This window comes from Pleurodeles waltl, chromosome 8, assembly GCF_031143425.1.
Source record: "Pleurodeles waltl isolate 20211129_DDA chromosome 8, aPleWal1.hap1.20221129, whole genome shotgun sequence".
NCBI classification, from domain to species: domain Eukaryota; kingdom Metazoa; phylum Chordata; class Amphibia; order Caudata; family Salamandridae; genus Pleurodeles; species Pleurodeles waltl.
The window spans coordinates 1,327,989,008-1,328,006,461 of record NC_090447.1 but is presented as its reverse complement, the minus strand read 5'-3'; the positions used below and the strand labels follow the sequence as shown (position 1 = coordinate 1,328,006,461).

At 44.1% G+C, this 17,454-nt stretch overlaps 1 protein-coding gene across 2 annotated transcripts in view; it reads right to left on the bottom strand.

The window, feature by feature from the left end:
* Window positions 1–17,454, bottom strand: part of NPAT (nuclear protein, coactivator of histone transcription) — a 310,955-nt gene that overhangs the window by 179,186 nt on the left and 114,315 nt on the right. For both annotated transcript variants that reach the window (XM_069202322.1, XM_069202323.1), the window contains exons 12-13: window positions 3,829–3,954; window positions 700–822 (exon numbers count right to left, since the gene is read on the bottom strand). In XM_069202322.1, coding sequence (XP_069058423.1) covers window positions 700–822; window positions 3,829–3,954 — 249 coding nt within the window. The remainder of the gene's footprint in view (window positions 1–699; window positions 823–3,828; window positions 3,955–17,454) is intronic.

The window sequence follows — 17,454 nt, the reverse complement described above, 5'->3', positions numbered from 1 at the left end:
ATGCCTTATAAAAAGGAAATAGGCTCATTTGTGTTGCCATTAGACTTTGGCGATGGGCTCAAGAAGTCATTTTATACAATACAAGAGAAAGTATGTTTTTTATTTAAATATATTTTACTGCCAACACAAAAGTTTAACTACTAGTTTATGGATTTCTTGTTAAGGAAGTGGTTTCTGTTTGGGTGCATTGGCCTCCTATAAACCCACTGTTTTATTTATTCATTACTTTTACATGGTCAATTGTTTCAATTTGCTCTCATCATTGCATGTTGTTGGATTTATAGCTTTCCCTTTTCTTAAAGTAAACACGAGAGAATGGCTAGCCTTTGCACTGAAAACACTAGCCCCTTGTTAAAAGTGCTACTGCCCATTATCTCCTTGTCTATGCCTTAAGTTCCCCATTTACACTGCAAACTTCATCTTTGCCTCCTTTCCGTAACACTCATTTAAACTGATTTAAATAATACCAATTCAACATGCATTCTAAAACTTTGTTACACAATACCTGCTTAAGAAAGTTTACAAGAATCTAAAACACGGTATAGTGTAACAAAGAAATTATGTGTATATTATATATTTATATATATATATATATATATATATATATATATATAGATATATATATATATCTATATCACAGGTTCAGAACATCAGCCATATTTTCCTGGGATCATTCTTTGTACAATACTTAGATCTTACCATCTTTGTCCAAAGAATTTTCAAAGGCATCTGGACGAGTGTTTTTCTCAGTAATATTGTTTACTGAAACTTCATTCTCGGTGGAAGAATTCCTGGTGGCATTTGTGACATCCTTTCCACTAACTGTGTGATTAAAAAATGAAGTTACTTCATTTGAAGCATTAACAAATTGCACTTATAGTAAAGCATGTTTTTACATTATCTAAGGTCTCAATATCCCACTCAATATGTGGATCATAAATATATATGGAATAAAGGATATGGAAAGTCTACTAGATGCCAGGAAATTAAAAAAAATAAATAAAAATAAAAAAGATAATGGGGTGGTGGCTACCAACCAGTATGGGCCCAACTGAGGGGGGGTAACAGTCTTTCAGCTCCCCCCCCTGCACACTAAAACATCTTATCCCACGGCAAGCAAGAAGACATTTGATTATTTTGTGTTTTGGTTTTACATTTGGGCCATGAAAGTTTGAAACTCCCAAAATCTTCCCACTTGGAATGGTGAGGGCTGCACTTTTTTTGACTTTGGGACGCTGCCATGTAGAAAATTCCACAAGACCCAGACACATCTGAAAAGTAAAGATCTGGTTGATTCAAGGGTGGTGTGCTTCACATGCACCCAGCACCATTTTCTTACGCACAATGCCCTGCAAACCTCCAACTTTGCTGGAAATCACACATTTTCCCCACATTTTTGTGATGGAACCTTCCGGAATCTGCAGGAATCCACGAAATTCCTACCACCCAAAATTGTCTCATCTATACCGATAAAACTTCTGCTGCACTTGTCAGCCTAAAAATGTTTTTTGGCAAACTGCCCTTTTGGACAAGCTTTGGTTCCCCCTCAATTTCAACATGTTTTTGGCTCTTCCCTGTCACAGGCACGGCCCACCTACAAAAGTGAGGTATCATTTTTACCAGGAGACTGAGGGGAACATTGGGTGGTAGGAAATTTGTCCCTGTGCGGTGATCCCACACAGAAATGTGGGAAAAAAGTGTTTTGTCAGCTAAATTTGAGGTTTGCTGAGGATTCTGGGTAAGAAAATATTGGGGCTCCACAAAAGTTACAGCTCCCTCGACTCCTTCGGGTGTCTAGTTTTCAGATATGTCTGGGTTTGGTAGGTTTCCCTAGATGGCTGCTGAGCCCAGGACCAAAAACTCAGGTGCCCCCCCTGCCCCTGCACCCCCCCCCCCCCCCCCCACTCCCCCAAAAAACAGGTAGTTTTGTATTTGATCATTTTGATGTGTCCAGATAGTGTTTTGGGGCATTTCCTTTGACGAGCACTAGCCCTAACCACACAAGTAAGGTACCATTTTTATCAGGAGACTTGGGGGAATGCTGGGTGGAAGGAAATTTGTGGCTCCTCTCAGATTCCAGAACTTTCTGTCACCGAAATGAGAGGAAAAAGTGTTTTTTTTTGGCCAAATTTTGAGGTTTGCAAAGGCTTCTGGGTAAGAAAAACTGGTCAGAGCGCCACAAGTCACCCCATCTCTCTAGGTGTCTAGTTTTTTAAAATGTGCAGGTTTGCTAGGTTTCCCTAGATGCTGGCTGATCTAGAGGCCAAAACCCACAACTAGGCACTTTGCAAAAAAGAGCTCTGTTTTCTTTGGGAAAATGTGATGTGTCCATGTTGTGTTTTGAGGCATTTCCTGTCTCGGACACTAGGCCTACCAACACAAGTGAGGTACCATTTTTAATCGGGAGACTGGGGATTCCTGGGTGTAAGGAAATTTATGGCTCCCCTCAGATTCCAGAACTAGTTTTTAAAAATGCGCAGGTTTGGTAGGTTTCCTGAGGTGCCGGCTGAGCTAAAGGCCAAAATCTAAAGCTAGGCACTTTGCAAAAAACATGTCAGATTTCCATGTAAAAACGTGATGTGTCCATGTTGTGTTTCCTGTCGCGAGCATCAGGCCTACCAACGCAAGTGAGGTGCCATTTTTATCGGAGACTTGCGAGAACACAGAATAGCAAAACAAGTGTTATTGCCCCTTGTCTTTCTCCATATTTTTTCCTTCCAAATGTAAGACAGTGTGTAAAAAAAGACATCTATTTGAGAAATGCCCTGTAATTCACATGCTAGTATAGGCACCCCGGAATTCAGAGATGTGTAAATAACCACTGCTTCTCATCACCTTATTTTGTGCCCATTTTGGAAATACAAAAGTTTTCTTGATACCTATTTTTCAATTTTTATATTTCAGCAAATGAATTGCTGTATACCTGGTATAGAATGAAAACCCATTGCAAGGTGAAGCTCATTTATTGGCTCTGGGTACCCTAGGGTTCATGATGAACATACAAGCCCTATATATCCCCACAACCAGAAGAGTCCGGCAGACGTACCAGTATATTGCTTTAAAAAAATCTGACATTGCAGGAAAAGGTTACAGAGTAAAACATGGAGAAAAATTGCAGTTTTTTTTGCCCTCAATTTCAATATTTTTTTTATTTCAGCTGTTATTTTCTGTAGGAAACACTTGTAGGATCTACACAAATTACCCCTTGTTGAATTCAGAATTTTGTCTACGTTTCAGAAATGTTTAGCTTTTTGGGATCCAGCATTGGTTTCACACCCATTTCTGTCACTAAGTGAAGGAGGCTGAAAGCACAAAAAAAATAGTAAAAATGGGGTATGTCCCAGTAAAATGCCAAAATTGTGTTGAAAAATTGGGTTTTCTGATTCAAGTCTGCCTGTCCCTGGAAGCTGAGGAGATGGTGATTTTAGCACCGCAACCCCTTTGTTGATGCCATTTTCAGTGAAAAAAAAACCACAAACCTGCTTCTGCAGCCCTTGTTCCATTTTTTTTTTTTTTAAACGAAATGTTCGCTGTATTTTGGCTAATTTCTTGGTCTCCTTCAGGGGAACCCACAAAGTCTGGGTACCTCTGAAAACCCTAGGATGCTGGAAAAAAAGAAGGACGCAAATTTGGCGTGGGTAGCTTATGTGGACAAAAAGTTACGAGGGCCTAAGCACAAACTGCCCCAAATAGCCCAAAAAAAGCTTGGCAACTGAGGAGGAAAAGGCCTGGCAGCGAAGGGGTTAAATAAACTGTAATAACTAACAAAATAAATTATATCAGATAGGTTGCATTCTGAACTACTTGTTCAAAATTTGCAGCTCATACCACTGTCTAAAGGCAAGGACGTTTTCACAGAGTCTGGACAATCTTCCTCCAAGGTACTATCATTAACAATATCTTCAGGGTGAGTACAAGCCACTTCAGTTGTTTTTCTGTCATCCTTGTGTTTACCTATAAGAAGACAAATAAAGCAAAAACGTTTGACACCAGCTTGTCATGTACTCATTGTGTTCTGTGCATCGGTTCCCACTAATAAAGTGCCCACAATGACTCCAAACTAATACAATTTATAAGAGGGCCGTTGGAGATGCACACAGGTAGAGGACTTCCTCTCTGTAGGCTCCCTAATCCCAGAAACCATGAAGAATGAATATGGTTCAAAAGTAATCTGTCCCAAAATACAGTAACACAACAGAAAATAACATTTTCAAAGAAATAATTTCAAAGACAGAGATAAAGAAGTTTCCTTTTTGTGCTAGACTGATTCGAGGCTGTCTGACAATCAAACAACTCTTTCCTTGACAGTTTACTATATGCATAAAATGGTCACCCCATCAACCGTAAAATAGGTCCTGCTGCTCACTAAACGAAGTAGTGAGTGAAGTCATATTAGCACAATGCATGGAAGACGTGGGGAGTGTAGGAAGCTGGCCCTTTGTGTGGTAAATCAATAACCAGATACACAGTGTAAGGAGTCCAGGGGTTCCCCAACAAGTGGGCATGGCTTACAATCCTAAAGTGCTTGATTAAGAGGTAGTGTGGTTGAGCAGCATTAGGCTTAACACAGAAGAGAGCAAGATATCCACAAATACACACAACAGTCAATAAATGAGACACAACTCAAAAAGGAGATCAACACCAATTTATAAATATAGCAAGTATCTTTATATGTTTAAGCATTAGAGAAAAATCATTTAGGTAAGTACGCTTTTAAATAGGAATTCTTTTCACTTTAAAGAGTGGACATAGTGCAATTTCTGAGTTCTGAAATGTTATCCTATGGGAGAAAAAATATGTTCTGCAAACAGGTAGAGGACAACGAGTTAAAACACCAATTTTCAGGAGTTAAGGTGAGTGGTGGGCAAGGTCCAAGGCAGCACCAGCAGTACACCACCAGGAGTACACCACCAGCAGCACAGGGATGGCTGGGTGCAGGGTGCAAAACAGCGTCGGGAGCCCAATGTGCTTCAATGGAGATAGGCCACTGTGAAAAGAGGCTGCAGGCTCTGGCCAGAAAGTCAGTCGGGCTGAACCAACAGCAGGGTTTAGGCCTCACAATGTTCAGGCACAATGCTTTGGTCCTCTTCTCCATGGCTCAAGGGCGACCAGTGGAGATGTGTTTTCAGGTGTCAGGTTTTCCTTACCGGAGCAGTAGCGATTGAGGTAGGATGCGTGCTGAGGCTGCAGGCGTAGCGAGGGAGTCCGGGAGGGGTGAAACTATGATGGACTCAGACCTCGGAGGGCTGGGGAACCTTATTGGCACTGGTGGTCCACTTCAACTCAGGTCGGAGACGGCGGGTCCAGGGGTGACTCTAGGGGCCAGATGTAGGTAAGTAACAAATTGCGACTTGCAATTTGCGAGTCATAGCGACTCGCAAATTGCAACTCGCAATCCGAGATGCAGAAAGGAGTCTCAGACACCTTCTGCGACTCGCTATGGGGTCGCAAAGACCTACCTCATGAATATTCAAGAGGTGGGTCGCAGTTTGCGACCCCATAGCGAGTCTAGGGACTCACGGGGATGGTGCCTGCTGGAGACAGCAGATCACCATGTCCGTGACTGCTTTTTTAATAAAGCAGTTTTTTTTTCTCTTTGCAGCCCGTTTTCCTTAAAGGAAAACGAGCTGCAAAAAGAAGATTCCGAAACCATTTGGTTTCGGTTTTTTCAGAGCAGGCAGTGGTCCATAGGACCACTGCCTGCTCTGAAAAAATATTTTTGGGGGCATTCACAAAGGGGAAGGGGTCCCATGGGGACCCCTTCCCTTTTGCGAATGAGTTACCATCCACTTCAAGTGGATGGTAACTGCGAGTTGGTTTGCGACCGCTTTCGCTGTCACAACGCAGCTCTACATCGCGATGCGTCGCAAGTAGGAAGGGAACACCCCTTCCTATTTGCGAGTCGGAATCACATTTTGCGAGTCGGTACCGACTCGCAAAATGTGATTCTGCATCGCGTTCAGCCTTTTGCGCCTCGCAAACTGCGTTTTTCGCCGTTTGCAAGGCGCAAAAGGCTTCCTACATCTGGCCCTAGATGTCATGTTTTGGCGGTTCCGCAGACTTGAGAATGCTTTCTTTGGGGGTTTCTGGAGAACCGGTCTGCTGTTCCTGGGAGGTCTTGAGGCTTTTTCGAAGCCAGGCAGTCTTCCACATCTCTGGAGACACAGCTGCAGGACGAGCTGACTTTGGTGCAGATTTCGACAAGGGATGCAGACAGGTCAGTGGAGTTGGTACCAGGTAAGTTGCTTCTTTTGTCCTCTTCTGCTTTCGCAGCTCCTAAGGGTCCTTGGGCTTCTTAGGTCATCAGGATCCGCTTTTCTGGTGCCAGGGGCTCTCCTAAATAGCGAATTTAGGGGTGTTTCGGGAAGTGTAGGGTAGTAGTCAATGGGCTACTTACCCTTGGGGTTAAGTACAGCCCCTATGTGACCACGTTCTGTGGGAAGTTGGCATAAAACTGTGTCAGAGTTCCTTAATCTGCTAACATCAAGATGGAAGATTGTGAAATGTAGTGTCCACACCAGGCAGCTCACCTTAGGGATGGAACTGACCTGAGGGGTGGACACACCTATCCGAATAAAAAAAATCCCACCTGTCCAGGTGCCAAATGGCCTGGGGGGGATGTGACACATGTGCAATCTTGTTACGAACTAGAGCAATACACCATACAATCTTTCTTAACAGTTTAAATTGATATTTTCATTTAAAAAGTGTAGGAAAGTACCCTTTTTGACATGGTCACCACCAAATTTTGACACTGATACTGAGGTTTTTCGAAGGTGCAGTGGGTTCCTGCCAACCAGTTCCCCAAGTGCTCTTTCCCTAAAACAAGGTAAACTAATCTAATTTTGTACAACTGGCACACACTTTACCACCCTTTAAGTCCTTAGTAAATGGTACCACTGGTACCAGAGTCATGGGTACTGAAAAGGAGCCTCTAAGGGCTGCAGCATGTATGTCACCCTAAGGGAACCCCAACAAATTGCATGCAGACTGCGTGACATGGTGCAAACCGTGTGTTAAAACACAACATGGCACACTGTGTAAAATGCCAAAGACACTGCATATAATATATGTAAGTCACCTGTACAGCAGGCCTTAGAGCCGTAAGGCAGGGTGCATCATATTTTAGGTGAGGACATATCTGTATGAGTAGATATGCCATTGTGCTGTCTAGTTCGATTACTAGATATTACAAGTCAACAGGGAAGCCATAATAAAATATGCCACAGCAACTGGCCATTACGAGTTAACCAGCTTCATAACGGTTTCACTGAAACCTATGGTGTTTGGTATCAAACACCTCTTTTTAATAAATCCATACTGATGTCAGTATTGGATTAATTATGACAGACACCCAGGGGACAACTTAGAGGAGCCCCCTGAAACCTACTAGTCTTCTACTGTGCAGGCTGACAGGTATTGACCAGACTGCCACCACCAAGTTTGAGAACCCCTGGAGGTGAGAGCCCTCGTTCTCAGAGGCCAGAAACAATGCCTACTCCGGAGGAAGGTGTTATCAACTCCTCCAGCAAGATGGCTAGTAAAACAGCATATCTGGGCTGGAGGTTTCAAAAGCTCTGCTATCCTTTGATACGTGACCCTGGCTTCCACCAGTCTTTGAGAATGCCACCCCCTGCTGTGAGGTTTATTTGGCATCAGGACAGGCGGAAATTAGTTATGCAGTAGGCCTGTTGCACCTCCAAGCTAGTACCAACACTTAAGTGGGCTTCTGATGTGACCCACAAAGGATGGGTACCACTACCTTGTTTTTGGTGGAACTAGGAACTCTAGGACAAGGTTATGCACACTCCCCACAGCTATTGGTCACTTCGGGGGTGTAGTCTCACCATGGGTAAGTAGCCCATTGGCAACTACTCTACACTCCACTTAACGCCCCTAAACTCAGTATTTAGTTGGCCCTTCACACCAGGAACTTAGATTTGTCTGACTACAAGAAGGGCAAAGAAGAGCCAACCAGCACAAGAACTGTGGACTAGTTGTGGACTTGGGCACCAAACCTGCTTACCTGCTACTATCCCAACAACTGCAAATACCCGATTCATCCTGCAGCTGTGCATCCTCCAAAAGCCTCAGATTATACCAGTAGCTTGCCAACCAGCAAGCATCTCCCTTGGAGTAGAAAAGCCACTTCCCTGCACCAGCAGGCATCAACCATGACTGTCCCTATTTTGCAGACCATCGGATCCTCCGAGGGAGCCCCTCACCAGGTAGAGGATCCCAATTATCTAGGAGGGCAGCCCCGTTGAACCCTCCTGTCTTCAAGGCACTGAGCCTGCCCAGGGCCTCCCTGCACCAATACCCAGAGTACTACCACCATTTACAAGTACCAAGAATCATTTGTCTTCAGTTGTAACACCACCAATGCCAAAACTTACCTGCAGGTCGAGGGACATTGAGAGAGGGCAACTTCACACTAGAAGTGATTATGCTGTGTTTCTTTCCCCTCTTCTACATGTTCACCAAGAACCATGGAAGCCTCTAACTCACCAACCCCGTCTGACAAAACACCTCTGCAATGAGCTCCCCAGTCTGGGCTCACAAGAATCTACGGTGTCTCTGTGGTTTCGAGACCCCCACAAGCCGAGCCCCTCTTTAGGTTCTGCTGGACTGGTCCCCCAGTCCCCACTTGCAGTGTCTTTTCTACAGGTACTTTTCCCTATTCTGCTGGACTGGTCCCCAGTCCCCACTTGCAGTGTCTTTTCTACAGGTACTTTTCTCCACTGTCTTTCACGTGTAGCATCCAATGTTACCACCGATGGTAGCCTTGGCTCCTTTGCTCCCAGATGCACAAGGGCAGGTAAACCCAAACATTTAGTGCTTTCTAGGACCTTGGCCACAACTTAAGTCCAGAAGAATGATCCTGTAAGTTGTTTGCAAGTGACTTTATGCAGTGTATGTTCTCCAAGAGGGTAACATTAAGCCATTTGAGACTCTTGTCTCAGATTTGACAGCTATACTTTGAAAAATCACAAGTTCGAAAAGTACTTACCTTATCTTGTAGATTTTGGTGTCTGAAATAATTTTAAAAAATGTGTGTTATTTTTCTAAATTGTTGTTGGATTTTCTTGAGTGTGTATCTCATTTATTGACTATCAGTGCAAAAAATGCCCAACATTCCCCTCTGAGAAGCCTAAGGTTGCTCGACCACACTACCATAAATAGAGAAGCTCATAATTGTTACAGAAGGCCTGTCCACTGATCGGGGATACCTGGATTCTCATTATGGTACACTATATAGAGAACCAGCTTCCCATAGAGAGGACGAGACAGCAGGTAAAAGGGAAGCAGCACCTGAAATATCATCACCATGTCTTCTCCGAGTTTTCCCTCCCTGGCAAGTTCATTTAAGCGTTGCTCATTTAAAGCTCTGGCTTTGTTGTGGATAAAGGTGTGATTTCTGAGGTACTTATTGTGAAACAATCTGTGGAAAAGAATAACCTTTTGAGTAAGGGCAAGGCAGTGTGTATGACTTGATGCCTTAACAAACTAATTTTTGAGGTATGGAAACACATATTTGGCTACATCATAAGTGCGAGCTATTGTAGCCAGACATTTGGTAAATGCTTGAGGAGCCAACATTACTCCTAACAGGAGAATTAATATTGAAAATGTTTTTTTTTATTTATTTTTTTACTCTAAACCTCAGGTACTTATGATTGGTCCGGTGTGTAGGGATGTGAAAGTATGAGTCTTTCAGATAGTGTTGCATACAATACCCAACATCCAGAAGCAAGATGATTTCTAACAGGGTGACCATCTTGAAGTGATATGATATGAAGTAGCCTTTGAGCGTTCTTACGACCAATACTGGTCTCAGTCTTATCCTTTTTGAGGATGATGAAGTATAAAGAGTTAGCTTCTTGCCCCTGCTGATGTGCTGGTACTAATTACTTACGCCCTTTTTGCAGAAGTACCAGTATCTCTTCCATTTCACTTTAAGTAGTAGATGTGGGCTGCGGAGGACAACACCCACTAGTGTCATGCCATGTCCTTACAATGCAGAACATATAGCCTTGAGCCTTTGCCTAACAGGTGTTGAAAGGAGGAGGGAGGAGAGGTGCCTCTTACTTGTGAACCTCTACCACTGGCATATCCATTGCCACAAAATGTTCCTCTTGAAAACTGTCCATTGCATGGCTTACTGGTAACATACCTTTGTTTTGTGTAACAGGTTTGCAATTTATGGGATGCTGCTCTTTGGTTTTGGTGACGATATATGGCCATGGCTTGTTCTGGTTCAGGTTGGTGTATTTTTTCCTTTTTGTTTCATTTTTCTAACACAACTTAAGGTCCAAAGAGATGTTGCCAATAGTATGGCAGACCAATGGGGTGCTGCTGGACCTCTGGATGGAATCCCAGAAATCTAAGCCATGCTTGTCTGCAGAAAGGGGTAGTAACAGTAACACAACCTTAAGTGGCATCCAAGGCGCACCTGATGCTAGCATTGAAAATAAGTTTACATTTTACTTCTGCTGCAGCCTTGTTTTTATACGACTTAAGATGATAATATATCAGATCTTCTATCCCTTCCTAATGACTGACATATCTTGCTAACGAAACAAACTATCATTTCACAACTGCCTAGCTGTCCCTAATACTACCCACTACACTCTCGCATTGATCTTTAACTTTCTTCGTCAGAGGAATGAAAGGGTGTCATCTGTACCCTGCATAAGTGATTTTATTCAGCAATGAGGGCCACTAAAGAGTCTAGTTGCATATGGCCAGCTACATAGTGGGTATTGCAGCATGGGTTTGAATTTTGTCTCAACTTGTGGCATTGCCTCTTTAGCTTTTGCTGGGTCCTGAAAGTTGACAGTGGAGCACGTTATCTTGGTCTTCAGCATAGTAGAAATTCAGCGTTCAACTTTAGGCAATCTCAATAAGTCATCCTCTTCAACATGCAGCAGAACATAGTGATTAAAGCTCCCAGTTTTTACTATTTTTTACAGATAAGTACAGACCAAAAATAATGTGCCTACAAGGTGTGCTCCAAAAAATGGAGAGGGTCCAAAACACTGGCTTCCTGTAGGAGTGCCTAATTTGTATGAACAAATAGTACGAAGGGACTTAGCCGGAGGACATGGACCCTAGTCCTCCTAAAGTACAAAAGTAGAAGCCTAGTACCGGCAAAAGAAGCCGGTACTAGGCTTCTTACATGGAGACGGACGCGTTTCCAGGCTCGTTGCTGGTTCCTTGAGATTAAGAACAGACCGCAGGATTATATATATCACAGTGTGTTATGTATAGCTCTACTTTACTTGAATGCCTTTAGAAAGCCCAGGCTTACGTGCCCTTGGGGCGAAACACTTGTTGGCTGAAGCTTCACATGTTGTTCAGGATTCATTACTGATGTTACCTACGCTGGAAATTTTTTGTTCTACCTATATTAATAAAAAAGGAACTTGTGGACCAATCATGAAGTAATTGTGTTTACTATACTTCTCATCAAATCTCAAGTATTTGGACTTCTTCTGTAAAGACTTTAATTATAAGGGACTTTCCCATAATCCCAAAAATAATGTGCCTCCTGTTTGTATTTATTTTTAAAAGCAGAAAACTACTGAAAATTGTGTTTCTAATGAATGACTTTCCATGCTGTCTATTGTGAATTCCACAGCAATATAAGAGCAGATACCATGCAGTGTTAAAAAACAAATTAATCTATCTTTAAATACAGGCATATTTTAAAATAGATTTGTATTAAATTGCCAATATTTACCTGTGGGTGTAGTGTTTTGGTATATTTGGAAGCTGAATTTGATAAAACATAAAAGGCATCTAAGTATGAATGCATGTATATCAGTTAAATAAATATGGAAATGCACCATTTTTGACTCCACTTATTCGCAAACCCCAAAATAAATATGGATAAATACTAATAAGATGGCCAAAAAATTTATGTGGACATGTTAAACAAAATAAACACCATAAAACCGGGAGCCCTAGTTGTGATGCACTGCAGCCCTTTTAAAACCAGCATGGTATGAATAAGTGTCATTAAAAGGACATGCATTAACTGGGTATGGCACTAATGCTCTAATTTTGTGCTACATAGCCTGCTCATTGGTAAGCCTGAGGAGGTCAGGAAGGGCTTGAGTAACTAGTGGTGGTCGGGCAATAATATGGTTCATGTTCAGATCTATGTATACACTCCCGTACCTGATGTCTGGCTGTTCAGTGCCTTCCTGCTGTGGCCATTGTGGGCTCATCTCTAAAGACTTCCTTGGCTTCAAGTAGAATCTAGGCACTGAAGCGCTAGAGATATCATCTCAGATCCACAAATCCTTTCCACAACCTCAAGCTTTCTCCATCATTGATGGTTTTCAGTGTCAACCCATCTCTTAGTGTTTCTGGAGCAGATTCTTCAAAAAAGGCATGGAATTCGCTGTGCCATTCCCATCCATGGAGTCACAACTCTCTTAAGAGGTTGACTCCAGGAGGTGTGAATGTGTTTTATCTTTTTGAGGCCCAGATTGTACAGATTGATCCACGATCCCTCAAACTTCAGGCAGAGTCTTGGACATGGGTTTCAGTGGGATCCCTCAAGATTCAGCTGCTCTGAAGTTTGAGTCTTTGCAAAATATAGAAACAGGAATCCACTCTTTAGTTCTCCGATGTTCTGGACAGCATCTCCCCGTGGTCATTTTACTTGAGGAACTCAGCAGTACTCAGTACATCCCTAGAGCTGCATCTCTTGAGTAGTACTTTTAACTCCTGCCCATTGGTGCTGGATATTGTTCTTATATACATACATACAGTGTTGGTCCAACAACAGATACTTGCTTTTTTATGTAGGGCAAAACACTGATGGTGTATTCACCATACCCTTCCAGAGAACTGACATTCTCATGACCTGCTCCAAGGTGTTCAGCTCAGCAGATCTCAATAAAGTCTTTGCCATCAAAGATTTTACATCATGCCTACCAGACAGCTTTTAGAGGCCTGTAGACTAAAGCCTCTTGTGGACCATACCAAAACCTTACACTGGGCTTACAACCTTACTGCTTACTGCTATTGTTCCTTCCTATTCTTTTGTTTCTCCCTCCCAACAAGCACTTCCCCCACCAAAATACCGCTCCGCGGTCGACAGACTGCTGAGGGTATTTTGGGATTTGCCCTGGGCTGGCGGGCGACCGCCAAAAGGCCGCCCGCCAGCCCAGGGCAAATCAACCTTCCCACGAGGACGCCGGCTCAGAATTGAGCCGGCGTAGTGGGAAGGTGCGACGGGTGCAGTGGCACCCGTCGCGTATTTCAGTGTCTGCAAAGCAGACACTGAAATACAATGTGGGGCCCTCTTACGGGGGCCCCTGCAGTGCCCATGCCATTGGCATGGGCACTGCAGGGGCCCCCAGGAGCCCCGCGGCACCCCCTACCGCCATCCTGTTCCTGGCGGGAGACCCACCAGGAACAGGATGGCGGTAGGGGGTGTCAGAATCCCCATGGCGGCGGAGCGCGCTCCGCCGCCATGGAGGATTCACACGGGCAGCGGAAAACCGGCGGGAGACCGCCGGTTTTCCTTGTCTGACCGCGGCCGAACCGCCGCGGTCAGAATGCCCTGCGGGGCACCGCCGGTCTGTCGGGGGTGCTCCCGCCGACCCTGGCCCCGGCGTTCTGACCGCCGGGGTCAGAATGACCCCCATAGTCTCTTAATTATCATTTTGAGCGGCTCACTTGTGTCCTTCCATTACTTACATTTAGGAAACTACATTTTTCTTTTTTGTTAATCACACCAAGAGTTCATGTGCTTTTTTTTATTCTCTTGTGTGCTGCTTACCAACCTCAAGTACCTGCCTCTCCTTGCTTACATTCCACCCAGTACTCCGTTGTTCCTCAAGCCCTTGCCGTCCTTAAAATACAATTAAATTTGACTTTTTCTGAACCGCACAGCAGCTGCCATTTGCTACAGAGCCCTAGGAAGCACTTTCATGCATCTCTGCTGCTCTCTCAAACCCCCCCCATCAAATCCCATCTGCTTCCGCTCACCTCGACCCCCTACCAACCCATCTGCCACTTACTTATTAATTTTTACATTAAGTTCTTTGGAGGGTTCATCAGCTATTTAGCTTCCTCGTGCGCTACCGGCCATGAAGCAACTTCATACTCATAGATGGTAATTTATTTTATTTACCAATCTTATATTGGTAAATAAAAGAAAGAAAATTGTGCTTGCGTCATTCATAAGGTGCATACATGCGTTGTGTTGCAAGGGCATGCCTACAGAATGATGCCGCCTGTTTTCCTTTTTTTCTGATGATGTTGCACGGAACCAGCAAAAACCAATGGCATAGCAAACAGTTCAACAAGGCGAACATAAAGGCTTGTTCTCAATGTCAAAAAATAAATCCTCTTTTTACGAGTTGCCCAATGCTTTCCTTTTTTGGTTCACAACTCTTGCAGAGCACTTGTAGCACAACTTGTAGGAAAAGTGACTAAGGTCATCTGTGACCTGTGCATTGTTGGTTTTAGATGAGGCACTTCAAGTTACCTTGAAACGAACACACCTGAAGAAAAGCAACTCATAATACGAGCCCAACATTCAGTAGGAGGAGAGTGCAAAGCCTGTGATCTGCAAGTACACATGCTGCAAAGATACATTTAGAGTTTACAAAGGAATCACCAAGGTGAGTGTCTTCAAATTTCATGCTTGTATTGTTCCAAATGACAATATACATATCTGCACCTGAAACCTACAACAGGTACAAGTAAAAGGTAGCATGCTTTAGGGACTGAAGAGGGCAATCCAGAACACAGAAGTGGCATGTTACACAGCTCTGTCTTAGAACTCTGGATCACCTGCTGGGTTATGGTGTGGCAGTGGGTTTATATTCAGCGACCAGAACCACAGTTGCTTTATAAGACTAAGGGGGCCATTCTGACCGCGGCGGACGGCGGTCGCCGCCCGCCAAGCGGTTCCCGCCGAAAGACCGCTCTGCGGTCAAAAGACCGCAGCGGTCATTCTGGCTTTCCCACTGGGCCGGCGGGCGACCGCCGAAAGTCCGCCCGCCAGCCCAGCGGGAAACACCCTTCCCACAAGGACGCCGGCTCAGAATGGAGCCGGCGGAGTGGGAAGGTGCGACGGGTGCAGTTGCACCCGTCGCGAATTTCAGTGCCTGCAAAGCAGACACTGAAATTCTTCGTGGGGCCCTCTTACGGGGGCCCCGCGGCACCCCCTACCGCCATCCTGTTCCTGGCGGGAGAACCGCCAGGAACCGGATGGCGGTAGGGGGTGTCAGAATCCCCATGGCGGCGGAGCACGCTCCGCCGCCATGGAGGATTCTCAAGGGCAGCGGGAAGTCGGCGGTACACCGCCGACTTTCCGTTTCTGGCCGCGGCTGAACCGCCGCGGTCAGAATGCCCAGCGGTGCACCGCCAGCCTGTTGGCGGTGCTACCGCCGACCTACGCCATGGCGGTAATTACCGCCAGGGTCAGAATGACCCCCTAACTGTTTTCCACTGGTGTGGACTGCCTTGCAAAGGATGCAACTGGCCTTAAACCAACACAGACACTAAGGACGAGCCAGTGCAATTCTATTAGGGGTACTGCAGAATCAAATCAAAGGCATCTCCCACAAACCAAAGAAACAGCAATGTTAATGACAGTGCTAGGAACAATGACAAAGTGGGATGATCTAAGAGTGAGAAATAGTGAACCAATCTGCTGACTCCAGTTACCAGTAAAGCTGCATGTAAAAGACTAACACTGAAATAGTTTTGGGAGATCACACTAATACCCTTTCCCGGGTAAAGTTATGGCACTGGGAAAGGGAGAGCCTCAATCAAATATGCAGAAACTAAACTGAAGTAAAAAGGATTTGTTAACAGTTTTGTAAAAATAAAATCCTGCAATAACACTAGCAGGCTCCTACCAGTGTATTGTGATCTGTAAAACACGGACAACCCTAAACTTATACACAACACAGCAACCATCAAGGTGTGTTGAGAAACATTTAAGCAATTCTTAACAGATACAGGAAAGAAAGACATTTGAATAGGTGCACTCAGAATAGCTGGGATTATGTACTACCACAACAAATGCACAACAAAAAACTACAAAAAACAGCATAGTAGAGATTCAGGCATATGCCAAAACCCTGAAAGAATTATAAGGGATATTAAAAATAGGTGAAGAAAAGGGAGAACATGACACTCAACACCAAGCTCACCAGAAAAAATAATAGGCAGAGAATCCCAACTTCGATCAAATCAGGCCCCTCCGAGCTAAAACGTCAAATAGTAATAAAACTTCCAACTATTAAGAAAGATTAAACTATGTGAAATGCAGATAACTACTGTTAAACATTAACATAAATAAGACTTTAGAGACACATATGTACACCCATCCCCCCCCCTTGGTAAATATCCATTGATAAGAGTCTGTGGATTCCAACTGGGCAGACACTACAGAATGCAAATCAAGAAGAGAAAAAAGGAAAAGAAAAAAAAAAAAACACTGCCAGCCATCCATTCCCTACGGATATCAACTTCCATATCAAAAGTAACACCCGTTCAGCCTAAAAACATTTGGTTACCGCTACAACCTCAGACTACAGGCTTTGCAGAAATGTGGTTTGGAAAAATCAATGATTACCATTGATTACTTGACTTTATAACATTAAAATCATCAAGAAAACAGGGACATGGAAGTGGTAGTGGGGGGTTGATCTACACCAAGCAAATTGTAAATATTGATGGTCAGATTTCACACATGTCATTCAAGGGAGTATCTGTGAGATGTCCAATTGATGCAAACACCTTTTTTTAAGCAGTCACCCTCAATGGTTTATCAGATCATAAGTCCTCCTGGAGTGAATACTTGAATCAATATTGCATTTACAGATATTAGTCTGTGGATACAGGTCTGCTACCTTTGAGTGGACAAAAACATAATCAAATGGGGAGCAGACTTTGAGGTGAGCGTGTAAGGTTGGGGGTCATGAAAGATTCTTTGCACACTTACCAGGCTACCAGAGTGATTTTAAACCAAGTTTATAACTTTAACACAAGACCACCATAGGAAACAATGGAGTGGTCCTGATGCTGAGGGATACAGGCAAAGATGCACCTAAGGATGCTCTGGTTGTGGTGCAGTCAACAGGGGTGTCAGTGGTGGTTCCTCGGTCCACAGGTGATGTGGAGCAAACCTGGTCACATGATTCGACATCTCTCGCAGTCCTCTTTGTCGCTTTGGTTGCAATCTGCAGCTGTGCCACTGGTGACAATACATCACGGTTGGAGGTAAAACCTTTGGTGGGGGCTTGTGCCCTTGTAGTCCAACGAATCTGGTCTTTGATAGCACTCCTGGGTCCAGCAGACTCAGGTGCAGATTTTGGCTAACTCGGATTCCTTTAACGGAGCACCCATAAACTGGTAGTAGGGAAATGTCCACTGGGCTACCACTTTGTCGAATTGGGCTCTTTTCGCTCTTGTGTC